Raw genomic sequence first — 19,527 nt, 5'->3', positions numbered from 1 at the left:
CCCTCTGCAGGTTAAACCAGATGTCATAGGCATACATCAGGCTACGCAGGTGCGAAAATGCGCAAGAGTTTGCCCCTAGGACTACTTGCCCGAAAAATAATTCACCCTTTACGAATTAGAATATGAACGCCATTCATTTTCAAAACTCGCTCTTCTAATCTGCTTATAATCGTATTTATTTACGGCATTCATTGGAGCATCCGAATTTCTTTCTATACATATACTTTTAATAAATTAATATATAAACTAAATATTGATTCTGTGGCACATCATGCATTTTAAAAAGTAGGATGAACTTGCAGAATATATACTTGAACTAAAAAAAACTTCATTCAATATGAATAGTTCTGGATTTTAAAAGACATAGCAAGTATTCGCCCCGTCCGGCATTTGTTTTGTGCATCAAGGCGAGCAAATACAGCTTGATACCGGTCTGTAGCAACGGTTTTCCATGTGAAAAGGGGGGGGGGGGCTCCGAAAAAAAAAATCTGCGCACTACAAAGCTGGGCTACACGTGTACTGGTCATCAGATCAATTTTTCCAGTTATAACTTTCTTCCGTATAAAAGAACTGAGATGTCAAGTCACAGCCATTTTGGGCTACATGTATCGAAATAGCCGCTTATATTACAAAACAAGTTGCTGTCCTTTAAAAAAGGACTGCAATACGTGGACCATATGCATGTGTTTCTAACCGAAATTCCATAAAATAAATATACAATTGTACGTATCCCAATGTACTCAGATTTTTTGTCAGAGCCCCCCCCCCCCCATTAAAAAACCTTGCTACCTACCTCTATTAGACGGTAATTGGATGACTGAAATATCAAATTATTTTGCGAGCCTTGATTCACAAAATTAATGCCGGTGAAAACTTTTTATCTTTTAAAAGCTTTCACTAGTCGTTGAATGACGTTTTTCATTCAAGTTGTTAGTTACATGTATTGATATACTGCAAGTTATTCCTACTTTTTGAAATGCTTGTGCCATAAAACATGTCGAATCAATAAAAGTATACGTATAAGAAAAAAAATCGGATCTGCCCCTAAATATATAGATGCTATATGCGCGATTTGCCAATAAATGGCTTCGATTCTAATTCGAATAGGGCGAATTATTCTACGGGTAAGTTGCCTAAGGTGCGAACTCTCTAGCATATTCGCGCATGCGTAGCCTGTCGTTTGCACATGGCATCCTGTTTAGCCTCGCTTAATGTATTTACTGCGTGGACCGCAGGGTCTACGCAACTAAGGCCAATCCAAGATAAAATTCATCCATTTTGCTATGAAAGTACTATATGTATCAGTCAGAGTAGGCATGCATGCACATCATAATAGAAAAAGTGAACGAACCATGGATATTCACAAAATCTAGAAAGTTTCTTTAATAATTACAATTATAATTTTAATTATATTAAAATTAGCCCCCCCCCCTCCCCAACTACCCCCCCAAATAGGATTTTGGAGTTTGGGTAAGAACGTTTTTTTTTTTTTTGCTTGTCAGCTTCCTTAGGTATAAGTGAAAAAAAAAAAAGTTTTTTCTCCGACTGCCCCCTCCCCGGGCCCGGCCCACTTAAGTCTTTCAAAAACGATGCTACGTCACTGTAAATAGAACATCCGAAAATGTCAGCTCTATGAGCTGTATCATAATATTAGAACAGTTACATGTATATTTAGAATATGTAACAAAAACAAAACAAAAAATGATAGAAAATCTGTATCCATTGTTCCAATGATAGTTTTAACTGAAAAATGAATAGCAAAGAGGATTTCACACTGTCAGTTAACTTTCTAATCTTCATGTATACTAGTAATCAATTACAGCTGTTACGTAAACCTGTTTTGCTATGCCTTAAACAACACGATTTTTTAAACATTATTTTTTCTTTACTATATTTCTACTGTTTTCACTTTTAAAAACAAACAAACACACCCTCTCACGCACCCTCCCTTACCGTGTATATCCATCAACGTGTCCTGTTATCAATGCATACCTTTTAAATCTTTTGTTGTTGGTTACCTCGCTTAGCTTGCTCGATCATTTTAAATGAATGAAAGGTATGCACGGAATGAACTGGTCACTCTCTACCATCGGCTCTGAGAGATGAACGAACGACAACTCTGCAACGATGATTGGGCATTGGAGTGGGAAGCAAATTGAAAGGGGGGGGGGGCTAAGTGTTAGAAAAAAATTTTAAGACCTTAAAAAATACCTGACAAGAAAAAAAAATAGAATGGGGATGGGACTTGAAAATGCTATTTCTTCCTCCCCTCGGTTCCGACGCCGATGTTGAATATGCACCTCTTTATCAATCTCCAATGCAGAGTTGTCGTTCGTTCCTCTCATGAGCCGATGGTAGAGAGTGCCTCTTTATAATGATTTTCATACGAGCATAGGCGTCGGCATCGGGGGGGGGGGGGGGGGGGGGGGGCTAGAGGGGCTTAACCCCCCCCCCCCCCCACTTTTTTGCAAAGATAGACATTATATCTAAGGCGTTGAAAATTGGAATTTACTTTTTTTTGGTGGTTTAGCCCCCCCCCCCCAACTTTCAATTACCCCCCCTTTCAATTTGCTTCCGACGCCTATATGACGGGGGTTGTTCGGAAAGTTCGTTTTTAGGGTTGCAAAAATATCGATATTTCGATACGAGTATATATTGCAATACAATAGCAAATAATATCGTAATTTCGACACGTTTTTGGAATATCGATATACCGGCAAAATGGTTATAAACTAAGGAATTTCATCATTGATGTAACAAGAGGTCCATGGGCCTTATAGATCATCTGAGCATCATATATACAACAACTTTTCCAACAATTGAATTTGGTTCATGTTTTAAACCAGAGTCTATAACATTCACAATTTTGCACTATGCTCATCATAACTATACACTAAGTATGTCTAGTTTATCGATTGTGAAACTTATTATAATGATCGATTAACCCATTTTTGTGAATTTGGCGTGCCATATATATAAACTTATAAGGTATAAAATTATTCATTTGGGGGGGGGGGGGGGCATGTGAGACACTTCACATAAACAATTTGGTAGAAATAATATAACAATAATTTCATTTCAATTTTGTGTGCATTTAAAATTTTTTTTTTCTAAAATATCTTTATTTGTTTCAAACTTATCCAGAATCAAAAACTTCAAAAATAGACTCGTGCAGGCAGAAATTTAGTATAATTCACAAACAATAATTTTATAAAGTCTGTACATAGTCATATTCTCTATTATTTATCGGGGCAAAAACAAAAAAATATAGAGGTTTAGATTATAAAAACTAACATCGATTCGCATTCCCAATTGAGCACTGGGGTAGGAAAAAAAGCAAAAAATTAGTTAAGCATTGAGAAGCTTAATCCCGGCCTACCCTAAAAGATAGAGTAAGGGGGGTGAATCCACGCTAAGGATACAACATGTACTTACCTATTAATTTTTTATTTTCTGTGACTTTTTTCCTACAAGTTTAAACTTGTGACACCATCCTAACCCTGGGGGTCATGATTTGAACAAACTTTCCTACGGCTACACTATCTGAGCATGCTTCCATGTAAACATGACCAACTATATATGGATTTGCTGTTCTTGAAAGGAAGATATTCAAGGATTTTCCTTGTATATTCCCATGCTTTACTTTGATCGTCCATTGTGGCCTTACCTTACCCCCAGGGACCACGAATTGAACAAACGTAAAACGACTCCATCTGAGTATGCTTTCAATGCTTCCATGTAATTATGACTAATCTTACCTTTGCTGTTCTTGAGAATGTTTTTGAATATTTTTCCTACAATATACTAGAATGATAAGCTTTTAAAGTTCATTGTGGCTCCATGCACCCTACCCCCAGGGATTCCTGATTGAACAACCTTGAATCTACGTCACTTAAGGATTCTTTCACATAAATTTGACCAAAACATGGCTTTGTATTGTTGTTCTCGAGATTGTACCTATATACTGCGTATTTGACCGACTATCGTGGCCTTACTCAACCCCGGGGATCATGATTTGAATAAACTTGAATATACACTACCTGACAATGATTGATTCCACACGTTTCATCTTTCCTTGCCGCTATGTATTCCTATGTAGAACCTAGATGTCCATTTTTGGCTCAACCAGATTTTTCAATGATGCCATTAATTTTTTTGCGATTTTATAATTATCTCCTCATGGGGGAAGGCGTACGTGGCCGTTCATATATTGATTTGAATCCCCTATGCCTAATGATACTTTGTGCCCAGTTCGGTTGAAATTGGAAATTCTGGAGACGACATTGTGAAAGCTTTAAATACATGAATACCAGGTGACCTATTTCACAGCACATTTAGATGCTCACAATATTGAAAATCTCCTTTATGAAAAGATCAAACAATATCCCAGACAAAAACTAGAGGTACTGTGAGCGATGAGCTCACTAAATGATACACCCGCCTCCATATACAGTTATAATGTCAAAGTCCATGTTTTGCTGTGGCCGTGAAACCCAAAATATGTGTCGGATCAAAAAGTAAAATAAGAGGTGCACAATGGCAATATGTATTAAAGATTCTGTGAAAGTTTCATCAAATTTCATTCACTTAATCAGTGGTATGAGAGGAGTTGCAGATAAGAGATGGGTGCCCCAAATCGTAACAGACGGACAGCTAGACAGACGGACGGACGTACAGACGGACAGAATTAACGATTACTATATACCCTCCCACTTTTCAAGCGGGGGGTATAACTAAGTGCAAGACTTTTATAATCTACTAGGTACATACATGTAGGTCAATTTCTCTGTGCGAAAAGCTAACCAAACAGCTTTTAAATTTGTTTTTGTTTGTAACTTGTAACCATGCATCAATCATGTAAAGAAAACAAGAACACAGATCCCAGAAGTCTGTTTTTATTGATATAAATATTAACGTTTTCCTCCCACTCGTGGTTTTGTTGCGGCTCCGCCTTTCTGTGAGGGCTTCATCTTAGGCTGGGCAGTTCTTGATGCCTGGGCCTGAAACAAAGCAATGTTCATATGAAAATGCAATGCATCATTGTAAGTCTGCCTTGAATTTAAAAATAAATACGTAATAATGTTACATGTACCGATATTCACAAGCACAGCGACTTGAAAACAAATGCGCGAGTGCCTAATACAAATCAAATGTGTTTCTACAAGTGATCTACTACTGAAGATTTTTTAATAATGGTAACCAAATTAATTTCAACGTATCAAGTTGTCTCCCAATCTTTTAAGATATTAGATGTTAAATCCACTTGCAAACACGTTACGTCTGCATGTAGTATATGAGCTCAGCAACCTGGGTCTGCTGTTATAAAACATGCTCAAGTCTGAGAATGCTCTCAAGTCTGAGAATTTTCTCAAATCCAAATTTCTCAGACTCAGCGGCCATCGTATAAAGTTAAGAAAAATAAAATACCTTAAGGATTTCAATCCCTAATGGGACCAAATTCTGTACCCTTAAATGTCCGTCAAGTACACAATACTCGATATCATATTAAAGCATTTTATAGTGGAAAAAGGATTGCTCACGAGAAATTTTCAAAAAGTTCATTAATTAAGCAGTAGTTAATTAACAAAGATTGCATTGAAGCCTATTGGGAAAAGCGTTTTTGCAAAATAAAAATTCAAATAATTTGAATATCAATAAACCCTGTGGTGGAAAGATGCATTGAAATATTAAAATTAGAATGATAATTGAAAACAATTTTTTACCAGCAAAATTTTTTTAATTGATTTTTTTTTATTAATTAAAGAAAGGGAGATAACTCTTACCAAAATTCAAGGTCATGAATTAGGACACATCCCACTAAATATACTTATAGTGATAAATGGGAAGTATGTCTAAATAAACTGAATATTCAATGCCTACAAATATGTTATGTTTTCAATTTCATTGAATTTGTTCCTATTAGGGATTGAAGACCTTAATCTCTTTTATTCTCAGCCGAGTAATTCTCAAGAGTTGAGTTGAGAATTTTTTTTTTAGAATTCTCAAATTTTTATGACGGCGGACCCTGGATCATACAAGTGCCTAGACATTGTCAGGAATAAACCGACTTGAAACAGTTTCTGTCCTTCAGACCAAATATCAAATTTCCAATCCATGTCTCAATTTTAACATAATATCGATATTCTTTTCAAATCCTACTGCTGCGACGCCACAATGGTTATTGCACGAAAGCGAGGAGTGTATGTAACATTGATAGTTATAATAAAATACATAATATTAGCTGCAGATCTGTAGCGTTATGGTTTTATTTATTTGTCTTTGACCATAACACTACAGATCCCGTAATGCAAAAAAGGTGCAATTTACGGCGCAATATTTTTTTGCGCACTTTTGGGGAGAATTTCTCCACTTTCCAGCATCGGTTAATTAACTATCTTTCACTCCCTACTTCTAGACACATTATTTAAGTAATCTGTATATTTTATCCATCTCCCAACCCTAGTTTATAGTCATCTCTACAAGTGATAAACTCGCTTGATTAAAATTATTTGTTAGATTGCTGAAAATTCACTTCAAGCGAGTTTATTGCCTGTAGAGACAACAATAAATAGTTGGGAGGTGGATACAATATACAGTATTGGCTACAGAATAGGGGTGCAACGGTACGCCTACCCCACGATACGATACGTATCACGGTATTCAGTTCACGGTACGATACGTATCACGGTACATGACGTACTGGGTTAAAAAGTCAGACGTTTGTCATCATATACTTTAAACTCAAAATTTTTATCAAATGCTCATTACACTAACACTAGGAAAGTGATAACATCCTTCGACCTGTTAAATATGAAACTGGAAACAAGTTTATTTGCCGTTTCTGCAGTTTCATTGACCTCATGTTTCGTGCGGAAGCCATTTTGAAATTGTAAATGACGAACCAAAACAGACGGTTCGGATAATTACGGACCGATTGAACCAAACCATGATATCAGTTTCACGTATCGTGAACCGAACCGTGGAAAAATAAACCGATAAACGGTTTATCGTTGCACTCTTACTACAGAATGTGCCTAGAATTAGGGAGTGAAAGGTAATTGATTAACCAATGCTAGAAAGTGGAGAAATTCTCCACAAAAGTGCGCAAAAAATAATGCGCCGTAAATTGCACCTTTTTTGCATTACGGGATCTGTAGTGTTATGGTCAAAGACAAATAAATAAAACCATAACGCTACAGATCTGTATCTAGCATAATATATAATGATAAAAAAGTCTCCCATAATTGATGGCTAAATATGATTTTTATCCAAAAATCACATCCAACCACAAAACAAGAGGAACCTTTTATAATCATAAACTAGCCAGTGACAATTCATAAGATAAATATACCTTCTGTTGTTTCTTTTGGGCATCCTTTGCCTTTTGTTTTTCTTTAGCAGCTCTGTAATGAAGAAACATCATTTGTATAAATAGTTATTCACATTAAAAGCATTCATAAGGCTTGGTTCTTCTCCATTTATTTTTAGCCAAAAGTGTCATTAACACGACTCTTAACCGACTTACTTCATAATCCTAAATAATCATAATCCAAAATAAAACAAAATCAATTTGAACGCCTTTGCCCTGTGACTTTACCTGATGGAATGCTTTTATACACAAGACCTCTTTTCTGGTTACACACTGTCCTGTAATTACGCCAATGATAACCCAGTGACAAATTAAAAGTAATTTACAGTAATTTGAGAAAACTATTATTCAGAATAGAAGCATTCTTGTGTTTTTCTGTACAGCACTTTTTAGCTACAAGTTCCTCTTCATCATGTGTGAGGCCTCACATTTACTGTTGAGGAACTGGAAAACCTAAAAAATATTTCTGAATATGAATATAAATTCAGCAGGTTACAATGTATCTAAGTCGCCGAAAATCTCTCGTTTATCACTTGGTAGCTATGCTTGTGAAGATTTCATGTCAAATAAATGAGTTACGTAGAGCAAAGAAAACAGCCATATAATGTTTTATTTATTTTGTGATATGGAATAGTCAATACGTCAAACATTATAGACCCAATGCCCATGGATGCTGGTGTTATTTGGATAGCATCAATACACAATTCATTCCAGGCCAGTGATTGTTAGTGTATTTGTGTGCTGACATATAAATGTGCAAAGAAAATGGCCAGGATGCAGTTTTTGAAATAAGAGTGTGCCCCACTGCCCGAGACGCATAAATTTTTTCCATGGGTCACTCAGTAGATTTACACATGTGAGGATTTCATGTCTAATAAATTAGTGTTGTGACAGAGCAATATTTGAGCCATAAATTTGAAAAATCTTTTTATTTTATAGATACGAAATACATCAAAAAATGTAATAGGTGAAGGGTGTAAATTGGATAGCATTGATACACCATTCGTTTAAGTGATTGTTAGTGTATTTGTGTGCCGACATATAAATGTGCAAAGAAAATGGCTAGGATGACAATTATTTTCTCGAGCTAGAGAAATTTTGGTAGGGCTGTCAAATTTCACAGGCAGTCAGATTTACACATGTCGAGGCACAATTTTACAATGTGGAAACACTGCAGGATGTAACCTTATTCTAAAGCAATTTTATCACACTCGAGATATTTTGTACAAAAATCATTTCATTACAGATTTTATGAGTCCACTACGCAAAGATGGAACACAAGATATTTGCCGATGTGAACAATTCTACTTTTTGACATGGTTCTGTAACAGGAGAGGAGAAAATTGCAGTTGACCATACAAGGGTTCAAAATATCACTGGGATCACTATATCATTAGCAATCGAAACATGGCTAACCGCCACAGCTCCAATAACTTTCTTCACATCAGCATAAATGTTTGGTACTCTGAGCTATCTGGCCACCAGCAATCAAAACCCGGCTTGTATAATGTACTCAATAACTCTCTTCAAATATAGTCACAGTTCATATTCTTGTAAACTCAGACAGTGACTCTCTCTTTTGGAACATAAAGATAAGGGGTCCACTCGTAAATGGCTATATTTTTTAAGTGACTTCTGTAATGTACAGCTACAGACAGATCTATAGTATGTTCACATTAATCATAATATTAATCCCTGTTGAGATTCTGCTAGGCTAAATGCATCCCCCTTCACAACAAAGCCCAAGTGAATTAGCAAGAATTATTCGCCTACACACTGCCGTAATTAAGTCATTTAGTTGTTTTTTTGACTCTCTGATATTATTTCTACAGTATATTCACATTGTTTACCTCCTTGAATAAAATCACCCTATGTGATTCTGAACCAAGTATAATGTGACTATTGAACATAACATAGGGTAAAAACAGACTATAGGTAAACAATGTCCAAAGTGAATTTCACCTTTAATATTAAATGGCATAATTGAAGCGAGGCAGTGTGGTCATAATTTTTGCTATAGTGGAAAAGCACAACAAGTCATCAAATATCTAGCCTAGAAACGTTATGACCAACCGGCAACATGTCCAAAGTGAAACCTATATCGGCAAGGGGGGGGGGGTATTTCACTGGAAATTCCGAAAAGCACAACAAATCATCAGGAAACGTTTGGTCATCCACGAGAACGTTAGATGTACACGTTGTATTTTGACGTAGAGGAACAGGTTGTCTCTTTAGACTATGACTTACCCTTCCGTCAACTTTGACGATACGTTTTCCATGTCCAGGGTAGATTTTATACCCACTGTACGAGCAAAGTTCAATCCTGAAATCAGAAATATAGCATAAAAATTTACAATAACCATTTCTTTATTCAATACAACAAGCAAATTCTTGTGATGTTTCATCTTATGTTTAAAATCTAGTAGATAGTGTGTCTATGTGTATGATTTTCACTCACTTCATGATTGATACCGGAAGTTGAAAGACCGAAGGCTTTAGGAACGCAGTGAATTCTTTATTTACCCTTTCGTTTCGATTAATTTTCTTTTATATTGAATGATTGGGATATGAAGAATCACTATCAAAATGTATGTGACTTTATGTATCTATTTTTAGTCATTGAATATATTAATTAAAAAATAATATTTTGACCAATGATTAGCCGACGATCCAGAATAGCGGGAATCCAAAATGGAACTAGCGGGATTCCTGAGAACGAAGGTTGCCGACAAACAGCGTGTTTAATGGAAAAAATGGAAAGCAGTGAATATTAATTTAATGTGGCATGCTTTGGGAAGTTTTATAAATACAACAGGCGTTAGTTTTATAGTGTTTAAGAGAAATGGGTAAGTTTATGGACGTTGTGTTGCTAATGTAAACAAGTAGCAGGTGACTGGTGAGCTGCTGGTCTGTTTTATCAACACGAAGAGTGTAAAGGCTACAGGTTAGAGTTGTGCCTGGTAATTTGAGGTTTTCAAAATAATCAAACAACCATATTTACACGTTCTTGTGTTGCTTTTTAAGTGAAAAGATGTTGCAATTCGTGTAGGAAGTTAAAATCAACATGGTGTGTAAAATGGTAACGGGTTCGGCTATCTACCTGTTCGCAGGAGTTGTTCGCCAGAGTAATTTGCCCAATATCTTGTTCGCCCTATATGTGGTTCGCCCAATATATACATATATATACTTGTATATATATGAATTAAAAAGTAACATTCGAGTATATCATTTCTTTTGTATTTATTTCCCTTACAAACTTGGATTTTTTCCCTCAAATTCTGATACGAAGAGCAATGTTTATTTAGTCTAAATTAATTTTTGATTTAATGCAAATGATTTTTTGAATGTCTAAGTGTTTGAACCATAGTTAATTAGATGATTAATATCAATGTTAATTAAGGGGGATACATCCATGTTATTTTAACGAATTGCGCTATGTTTTGAAAACAATTAAAGGACAGGTGTGACCGCTGATACTAAAACGGGTGTGACCATATGCATAACGTCTGACGGATACAGTGACGGGCTGTTTTATTTTGAATGTACAAAAAATTAGGAAAGAAATTCATTAGATTTTATTCTTCATTAAATTACGGCGAACGGACTCTGTGCGAACAAGTTTTAGGGCGAGCGGACTCTGGGCGAACAAAAAATCAGGCGAACGGGGAATCGGGCGGACAATTTTTAGGGTGAACGAACATGGAACCGTGTAAAATTTAAAGCGAAGAACAGAGAAAGAGAAAATGACTTGGATTTTAATGTTTATACTATATGTAATATGTTTTACGGTGTGACCGTTGGGGAGAGCGCAGTTGTACCATCAAAAACACTTGAGAAATATTGAATAGCTACTTCAAACATCCTGCCGCACGAGACATCTCGACTAGCTGTGACATCACACGATGTCACGGAGATCTTCAGAGCTTATGGAGACATTTGAGCATCCAGTTGAAATTTTAGGTCTTTAGCGCACTTTTAGTCGAAAAACAATGCAGATTTTTTTATTGTTTCTTTGAAAGATTTCTACAAACTGAATTCCTTTTATGCTTTACCTTATTATTTATTTATTCGCGCAAAGGACATTGGGTAGTAAAGGAATTCTGGGAATGTTTCAAAACAAAATCTCCTTGATGTATTTAGAGATTTCATTCCGAATTTCCTCTGTTCTTACACGTTAGTCTATTGAGCTTTTACTTTCTCAGAAAGGTCTGTTATTTTCAGCACAACTGTTTTTTTTTTATTCTTCAAATTATTTCAGTGGCCCGCAGTGCGCGGCCGGTGGTCAGAGAATCTGCTTAAGAGTCGTGAAGTAAGGAATTGATCTTTACATCACAGGTTTGAATCCCACTGTGGGACGTGGAGACCGGTCATTGAGATGAGTATAAACCCAGGTCCCGCGTCGCGTAGGATCTCTCCCTGTTCAATGACCCTTAGTGTTGAGTATAGGACAAAATTTGCAGTTCTCCACCAGCAAGTGGTGTCGTCTTCATCTGAGTGAAAAATTTTCTAGAAGGACTTTAAACGAAATATATAATCAATCATTTCAGAGTGGATCCTCTTTGATGATCTCAGCAAGATGTTTTTGGGTTTAAAAATTTTGGTTTGGTGTCCCTACCGTATCTCGATCAGCCCATTGTCTTCCTGCCTCCAACTTATAGGGCTTGTTTCAATCAATACGGGCTGTTCAAAATGAATTAGCTACTCGCTTCAACTCTTTCCTTTGGATGTCCTTTGAAGTCTAAATCACTATTAAACTTTAATTTTCTTACATTAAAAGGTTTAAATCCAACGAAATAGTTGTTTATTTTTCATAGCTATTTTCTTTTCATTTGAATCTTAGACGCTAAAGAATTCCAGCAATAGTTTGCTTTGAATACCTTGTTCTAATAAAATTTCTATAGAAATGAACTGTAGTACAAAGTATTTGAAGCAGACTATTGCTGAACTCTTCAGCATTGGAGGTATAAATAAACTGAATGTTTCTATGAAAAATCAACAACTTTATATTTTATTGGATGTAAACATATCAAAGGGGGCCTTGTGTGCCAGCGGGCACGAAGAGGACATGTGAGGTGAGGTAAACCTATTAAAGGATGGAAACGAAAGTTTTATGGTGATAGAGACTTTAAAGGATGTCTCAAGGAGAAACACTTGAATGACCAGCATTCATTTCATTCTGCATTGATTAAAACAAGTGGTCAAAGTCGGGGCAGAAAAACCCGAGTCAGTTTATGTGACACAGGGCTGAGATATCAAGGGACACCAGACAAAATTTTTAGTCTCCAGCAATTTGGATTTCATTTTCAATTTCAAATTTACATTGTGAGTGTATTGGACTTATTCTAACTGTGGAGTCACCCACAGTGCTTTAGAGCCACAAACTAAAGAGTTGATCCTTATGTCAAAGCTTCAGATCCCACTGTGGGATGTAGAGACCGGTTGTTGGGATGAGACCATTTAAATAAAAGATCCCTCGTTACTCAATGGCTCAATATGATCTCCCTTAGTAACTAATTTAGTTGTTCTCATTTTTTGTCAAAATACAGAATAGTAGATAAATCAGTGTTTTACAGGCATGTCTACAATGTAAATCTATTTTAAATGTTTTATGAATTTTTGTTTGGTCTCTAAGAGTTGTCCCCCTTTTAACACACTTGCTGCCTACCTGGGTTTGAGAACAGTATAGCATTGTCAGGGACTGTGTATTGCTTTCAAACAAGTATACAATGGATATAATTTGATGTAACAATGAACTGCTTGTTTTTGTGAAAAAAGCAAGGTCACAGATAATTTTCCATTAAAAGTTACAGTGAATTTAATAACTTTAAAAGGGCCTATAGTACGTTGACTCCTCTAGGTTTAAAAAAGGTTCTTTTTAACCATGAAAGTGTCCTGTCAACAACAATGATAGTAAATTATCTGAGTTTTAAAATAAATTTTCTCATTATTGGTCATTAGAAAAATAATTGTAAGAACTTTGAAATTGCCTTTGCTCTAGAAGTCAATAGCAACAATTGCAATCATACTTGTACTTGTGATTATCTGAGGGAATTTGAAATGTCATTTCCAATCCATGCTGTGCATTAATTTTTTAACGTGTAATCAGGATGAAAAACAAGGGTATGTCAACTTATTTGCTTAATTAGTAGGATACAACATACCGTATAAGTAGAATTTTTAGCGAGGATTTAATTTTGGTATTATTAGAGTGGGTGCTGACATCACTAAAATTGAATATCGCTAAAAATTAATAGTGCATTATTTGTAACAGCTTCTTTAGTTAGCATTTTAAAATCGCTAAAATTACTTCTAGCTAAGAATAAAATACCAGTTTTTGGGTAAAAATCGCTAAATTTGCGTCTCGTTAAAATTTCCACTTGTACAGTACTTAATTTGAAGGATATATTCTTTCATATCTGGTATCTGATAAATTAATGATTATTTATTTCTGCATGCCAACTTGTTTAAAGTAGAGATTATTTTCTTGAATGTAATTAAGCTATTGCAGCTACATATCGGATATTCTAAATTTTAGATGGAGATGTAGTGAACTTGTCAGGGGCAGGGATCCATCAGATTTCACTTCCTCCTGGGGTGGATCCGACTACTGTTATTTTGGATAAGAATGACATCACAAAGATCGACAATTTAGAAAAATGTCAGCATCTGAAACAGGTATACATAAATCATGTAAATAAAGAGAACTCTGTAAATGTCACAGTTTTTAATTCAACATAATTCATTAGCAATTCATGGATATTTTGATGTATGAAAAGTATAGATTAATTTTTAAAACTAATCTTTTACAGTTTACAGATAACAAAGTTCAAATGTATTTTAAATAATCGTAATGCTAGTACAGTCAAATCTCATTTTCTACAACTCCATGGGACCAAAGTAAAAAAAATAAACTTTGAGATTTAAATGAGTATTTGAGATAAGGAGGGTAGAGTACTTAAGGAAGAAGTGGTTATGACTTCCACATCACTTGTACTTCGACATATTCGTGGTATTCAAGACGTCGGTATTCAGGATACCCAAGTTCAACTGTACTGTGTATTTATTGTACCCTTTCTTTGTAAGCTGTCCCTGGCTGGGAATCGATTAGTCAGGATGACCAGTGTGGCCAAGCTGAGGAACCTCACAGTACTGAACTTACCGGACAACAGTATAGTGGCCATAGAAGGTACAGTAAACAGCTGAACCTACCGGACAACAGTATAGTGGCCATAGAAGGTACAGTATACAGCTGAATCTACCGGACAATAGTATAGTGGCCATAGAAGGTACAGTATACAGCTGAACCTACCGGACAATAGTATAGTGGCCATAGAAGGTACAGTATACAGCTGAACCTACCGGACAACAGTATAGTGGCCATAGAAGGTACAGTATACAGCTGAACCTACCGGACAATAGTATAGTGGCCATAGAAGGTACAGTATACAGCTGAACCTACCGGACAACAGTATAGTGGCCATAGAAGGTACAGTATACAACTGAACTTACCAGACAACAGTATAGTGGCCATAGAAGGTACAGTATACAGCTGAACCTACCGGACAACAGTATAGTGGCCATAGAAGGTACAGTATACAGCTGAACCTACCGGACAATAGTATAGTGGCCATAGAAGGTACAGTATACAGCTGAACTTACCGGACAATAGTATAGTGGCCATAGAAGGTACAGTATACAGCTGAATCTACCGGACAACAGTATAATGGCCATAGAAGGTACAGTATACAGCTGAACCTACCGGACAACAGTATAATGGCCATAGAAGGTACAGTATACAGCTGAATCTACCGGACAATAGTATAGTGGCCATAGAAGGTACAGTATACAGCTGAACCTACCGGACAATAGTATAGTGGCCATAGAAGGTACAGTATACAGCTGAACCTACCGGACAATAGTATAGTGGCCATAGAAGGTACAGTATACAGCTGAATCTACCGGACAACAGTATAGTGGCCATAGTGGACAATAGTATAGTGGCCATAGAAGGTACAGTATACAGCTGAACCTACCGGACAACAGTATAGTGGCCATAGAAGGTACAGTATACAGCTGAATCTACCGGACAACAGTATAGTGGCCATAGAAGGTACAGTATACAGCTGAACCTACCGGACAACAGTATAGTGGCAACAGTATAGTGGCCATAGAAGGTACAGTATACAGCTGAACCTACCGGACAATAGTATAGTGGCCATAGAAGGTACAGTATACAGCTGAATCTACCGGACAACAGTATAGTGGCCATAGAAGGTACAGTATACAGCTGAACCTACCGGACAACAGTATAGTGGCCATAGAAGGTACAGTATACAACTAACTTACCAGACAACAGTATAGTGGCCATAGAAGGTACAGTATACAACTAAACTTACCAGGTAACAGTATAGTGGCCATAGAAGGTACAGTATACAACTAAACTTACCAGGTAACAGTATAGTGGCCATAGAAGGTACAGTTTACAACAAAATTTACCGGACAACAGTATAGTGGCCATAGAAGGAACATAGTTTTCTGCTTTCTTTGTACTGACTGTGTGTATGCAAGGTTGATCCAAAATAAGTATGAAAATGTAAGTGACTTTTAAAATGATTTTGTGGAATGCCAGTTCATGTCTTTGAAAAAGAGACTAGAAATTTCAATTTATATTTACTTAGAGACTCAGACAGGCTTTTATGTTTTAAAAAAGGGATTTTGTAGAATTAAACATGTATATATAATTTAGACAACTTTTTTAATTTTGTATTTTTACATTCATTGTAGGATTGAAGGAACTTACAGAATTGGAATGGTTGAATCTTTCAGCTAACAGCATAAAGGTAATTTCTTGGAATAGCAATTTCTATCATATTTTCTTTTCATGAAATTCTTGGCTTATCTATCATTTTTTTTTTAAAAGGCCTAATAAGAGGACCCCCCCCCCTTAAAATATGCTATTGATATTAAGATGCAGCTATAGTGTTCTGTAAAAGTGCAGTACACAGTAAAACTTGTTCAGTACGAACACGGATATTGAGAATTCACGGATATAGCAAAGTTATCTTGGATCCCCAGATATATAAATTTTAACAAATTCCTAATATGGATATAATGAATTAAGGATAAAGCGAAGTAATTTCAAAAGTCCCAGTGACTTAATTATGACAGAATTTTACTGTACACTTGGGGATGATATAGGCATGCATTTTTTACAAATTTTCTAAGATCGAATGTGTATTTCTTAAACATGCAAATAACCATTTTAGGGTATACCATACATTTTAACTTGAATGGGTAATATAATGTAAGTTTATTTTTTTTTAAATTTAAGGTGATCGAGGGATTGACTAATAACCACAAACTGCGACATCTGGACTTGTCTGACAACAGCATCTCTCAGATTGCTAATCTAGCCCATCTTGTGGGCTTAAGAGTAAGTCTTCAATAAGTAGAAAACACTTGAGTTTAAAATGATTTGGTTTAAAGAGATGGAATACTGTATGCAGGGAAATTTTGCCCTTGTGTTATTTTTAGCCTGACCATAGATTACGCAGATTTCAAAGAAAACCGTATAACTCCTTAGACATAGCAATGATTGGGCAAATTTAACGAGGCCCAATCTACTTGATCTGCGCATGTACATTTTAATGCAGCGTCGACTCAGGCACGTCACAGTACCCTTGGCAATCGTCACAATTGAATACAATTACGTCACAATTAAAATTTTCAAATTGCGCTAAAATGTTTCGCTATCTTGCATACCTGGTAGCTCTGTAACTGTGCATGTTAAAGCTGGCTATTCTGGCATTTTTATTATTTTAAGGCCAAAAAAAAATTAATTTCTTGGTTTTTTAATCTCTTCCAAGGGTGCCTCATTGACCCTTTTTAATTCTAAATCAATAAAATAAAAACAACAAATCACTTCACTCATCATTTTTTGAGGTTTTGTACAATGTAAAAGGCTGTCTCATCATGTTTTGGGGGCAATAAAAAGTAAAAAAAAATGCCTCCCTCCCTCATCATATTTCTTGAAAAAAGGCCTGAGAACCAAGGAATTGATTTTGCATGGTGTTACATGTTTTAATTTTTTTTCTATTAATAATCAACTGTAGAACATAATTTACTTTGAGATATCAATTTCTTGGTACAGATTTATTATTTTTATCTTGTTTATTTCAATTAATGAGCTAGAAAAGACAATCAAACACTGCAACCAAAAGGAAACAATTTTAGTCTTTCTCATGAACATGTTGAAGAGTTTATACACACCCTTGTTTACTGCGGACTTAAATATGCATGGATTAGCTTGAGTTTAAAAAAATAAGTCTCTGAATCATTCAAATGCAACCACCAAAATATTTTATTTTTCTTTATGATACATCATATTAGTAAAATTTGATATTTTGTCGCCTCCCCCTCCCTTTTTTTCCCCCATGTAAAACAACGTCTTGTGCTAACAAAAAAAATAAATCGTTGAGAGAAAATTATTTCATAATTTTTAGAAACTAATACAGTATAATAATCGTTTGTTGATGTTATGTAAACCCATTGCGACTTATAAAAATATCTAGGTTGATAAAATAAGTCCTATTTTTGTGTTTTGATATGCCCCCTTTTCACTGCAATGAAGGCTACCTCCAATTTTCGTTTCATTTTTAAAAAGAGAAATGAAAATTGCATGATATATGTGAATAACAAAGCATTTCATTTTATTTTTTTTTTTAATTTGTCAATTCCTTTGTTATTGGGGAGATTTAGTATGTAATTGTGTATAAAAACAATAAAAATGGTCCATATCTTGAAAGTGCCCTCATTTAACTACAGTAAGGGCAAGGTAACAAAAGTTCATTCTAATTTTTCTTAGCATAATACATACAAATCTACTTCCAAGAATTAAAAATTTTTATCATTCCATTTTCGTAATTTCCAACTAGATTGGGCCTCGTTAAAACGGGGCAAATCATTTGCGAGGCAATGTAAAAGGGTTAAAATAACATGGGGCAAAAATTGCCCTCTATAAAATGTATATAGTATGTCATCTTCTTTGATGTAGACCATATATTAAACTATATAATTTGATTAACCTCAAAGGATCAAATATTTCCATCATTCTGTAACATATAAGTTGATTTTGTTGCATTTGAAATGTTTCAGACCCTCTTGCTGCATGGGAACATCATTAAAACATTGGAGGGTGCTTCCCAGAACCTCCCAAAGTCTCTGGCCATCCTGTCTCTGGCTGAAAATGAAATAGCTGACCTAAATGAGGTATTTTTTCTCTTGCACATTTGTTATTTTCAAGTTAGCTGAAAATATATTGAAACATTTAAAAGTCGGAGACTAATTAATTTATTAATTGTGTGACAGTTTCAATCCAAATGCTAACCCCCCCCCCCCCCCCCCCCAAAAAAAAAAAAAATTACTTGATGATCTAGAAGGAAATAAAAATCATTAATTTCATGAAGAATTATCTCTCTAATCAGAGAGTTGATGAATTCTTATATTGCATTAATCTCCTGGAGTTATCTTCCATTGTTAATACCTGTTAGTATTGATTTATATTACGAGCAATATTTACCAAAGATATCCCAAGTCAACAACATTTATTAAAGCAATATGAGACAAAATGTTGGCCAGCAAACTACTTAGATGGTGAATGAACCTTTTATTGATGTTTTAATATGTATTGATATTGTCTTTGAGAATCTTTGTCTTTGAAATCCAGTATCAATTATTAAAGTCAGACAAAGACTATGCCTTTTTATGGCTCTTTTACATCTGAAGGCAAGGTGAACGCAACGAAGCTGCTAATGGAATTTGTCAGAAAGAAATTTAACCAAAAAAAAAAAAGAAATCCAAATGGTCGGACAAAGTCTGCTCACGGATAAACATGAATTTTGCATGTTTGTTAGGTACATTTGAATTCAATGTACTTTGGTGCATTCAAGAACAGGATGTTACAAAATCTGCATCTTTTGAATGTTTTTCTTCACTGAAAGGCTTGGTTATCTAAAAAATGGATTAAAAGATGCTTTTCTCATATGATTTGGATTGACAAGAATGGTTAGATGTTTTTTAAGGTGCATCTTTTTTGTCCACAATCGGTGACATGAAACTGATTGATAATTTATTTAATAAGAAGCTTCAATTTGTTGATG

General features: G+C 35.4%; 2 protein-coding genes across 8 annotated transcripts in view; one reads left to right on the top strand and one right to left on the bottom strand.

Moving 5' to 3' along the window:
* Positions 1-4,879: 4,879 nt before the first annotated feature.
* LOC134257720 (large ribosomal subunit protein eL24-like) lies at positions 4,880-9,896 on the bottom strand. Its single transcript, XM_062740313.1, has 5 exons — positions 9,828-9,896; positions 9,617-9,692; positions 7,767-7,822; positions 7,352-7,403; positions 4,880-5,000 (listed from the first exon to the last, which is right to left on the bottom strand). The coding sequence occupies exons 1-5, from the start codon at positions 9,830-9,832 to the stop codon at positions 4,911-4,913; spliced, it is 279 nt and encodes a 92-aa protein (XP_062596297.1). The 5' UTR covers positions 9,833-9,896; the 3' UTR covers positions 4,880-4,910.
* A 159-nt stretch (positions 9,897-10,055) lies between these two features.
* Positions 10,056-19,527, top strand: part of LOC134257721 (uncharacterized) — a 62,290-nt gene continuing 52,818 nt past the window's right edge. For 4 of the 7 annotated variants that reach the window (XM_062740315.1, XM_062740314.1, XM_062740316.1 and 1 more), the window contains exons 1-6: positions 10,056-10,215; positions 13,905-14,044; positions 14,453-14,555; positions 16,154-16,209; positions 16,701-16,802; positions 18,524-18,637. In XM_062740315.1, the coding sequence (XP_062596299.1) occupies positions 10,212-10,215; positions 13,905-14,044; positions 14,453-14,555; positions 16,154-16,209; positions 16,701-16,802; positions 18,524-18,637 (519 nt within the window). In that variant the 5' untranslated portion in view covers positions 10,056-10,211. Of the gene's footprint in view, positions 10,216-13,904; positions 14,045-14,452; positions 14,556-15,561; positions 15,594-15,661; positions 15,694-15,826; positions 15,843-16,153; positions 16,210-16,700; positions 16,803-18,523; positions 18,638-19,527 lie in introns of those variants that run through there. The other 3 variants (XM_062740319.1, XM_062740320.1, XM_062740321.1) reach the window with 3 other exon arrangements.

This window comes from Saccostrea cucullata, unplaced genomic scaffold (assembly GCF_032062105.1).
Source record: "Saccostrea cucullata isolate Sc308-1 unplaced genomic scaffold, CSIRO_AGI_Scuc_v1 ctg825, whole genome shotgun sequence".
Classification (NCBI taxonomy): domain Eukaryota; kingdom Metazoa; phylum Mollusca; class Bivalvia; order Ostreida; family Ostreidae; genus Saccostrea; species Saccostrea cuccullata.
Note: the sequence above shows the minus strand (reverse complement) of the source record. Positions and strands in the feature narration are given on the sequence as shown.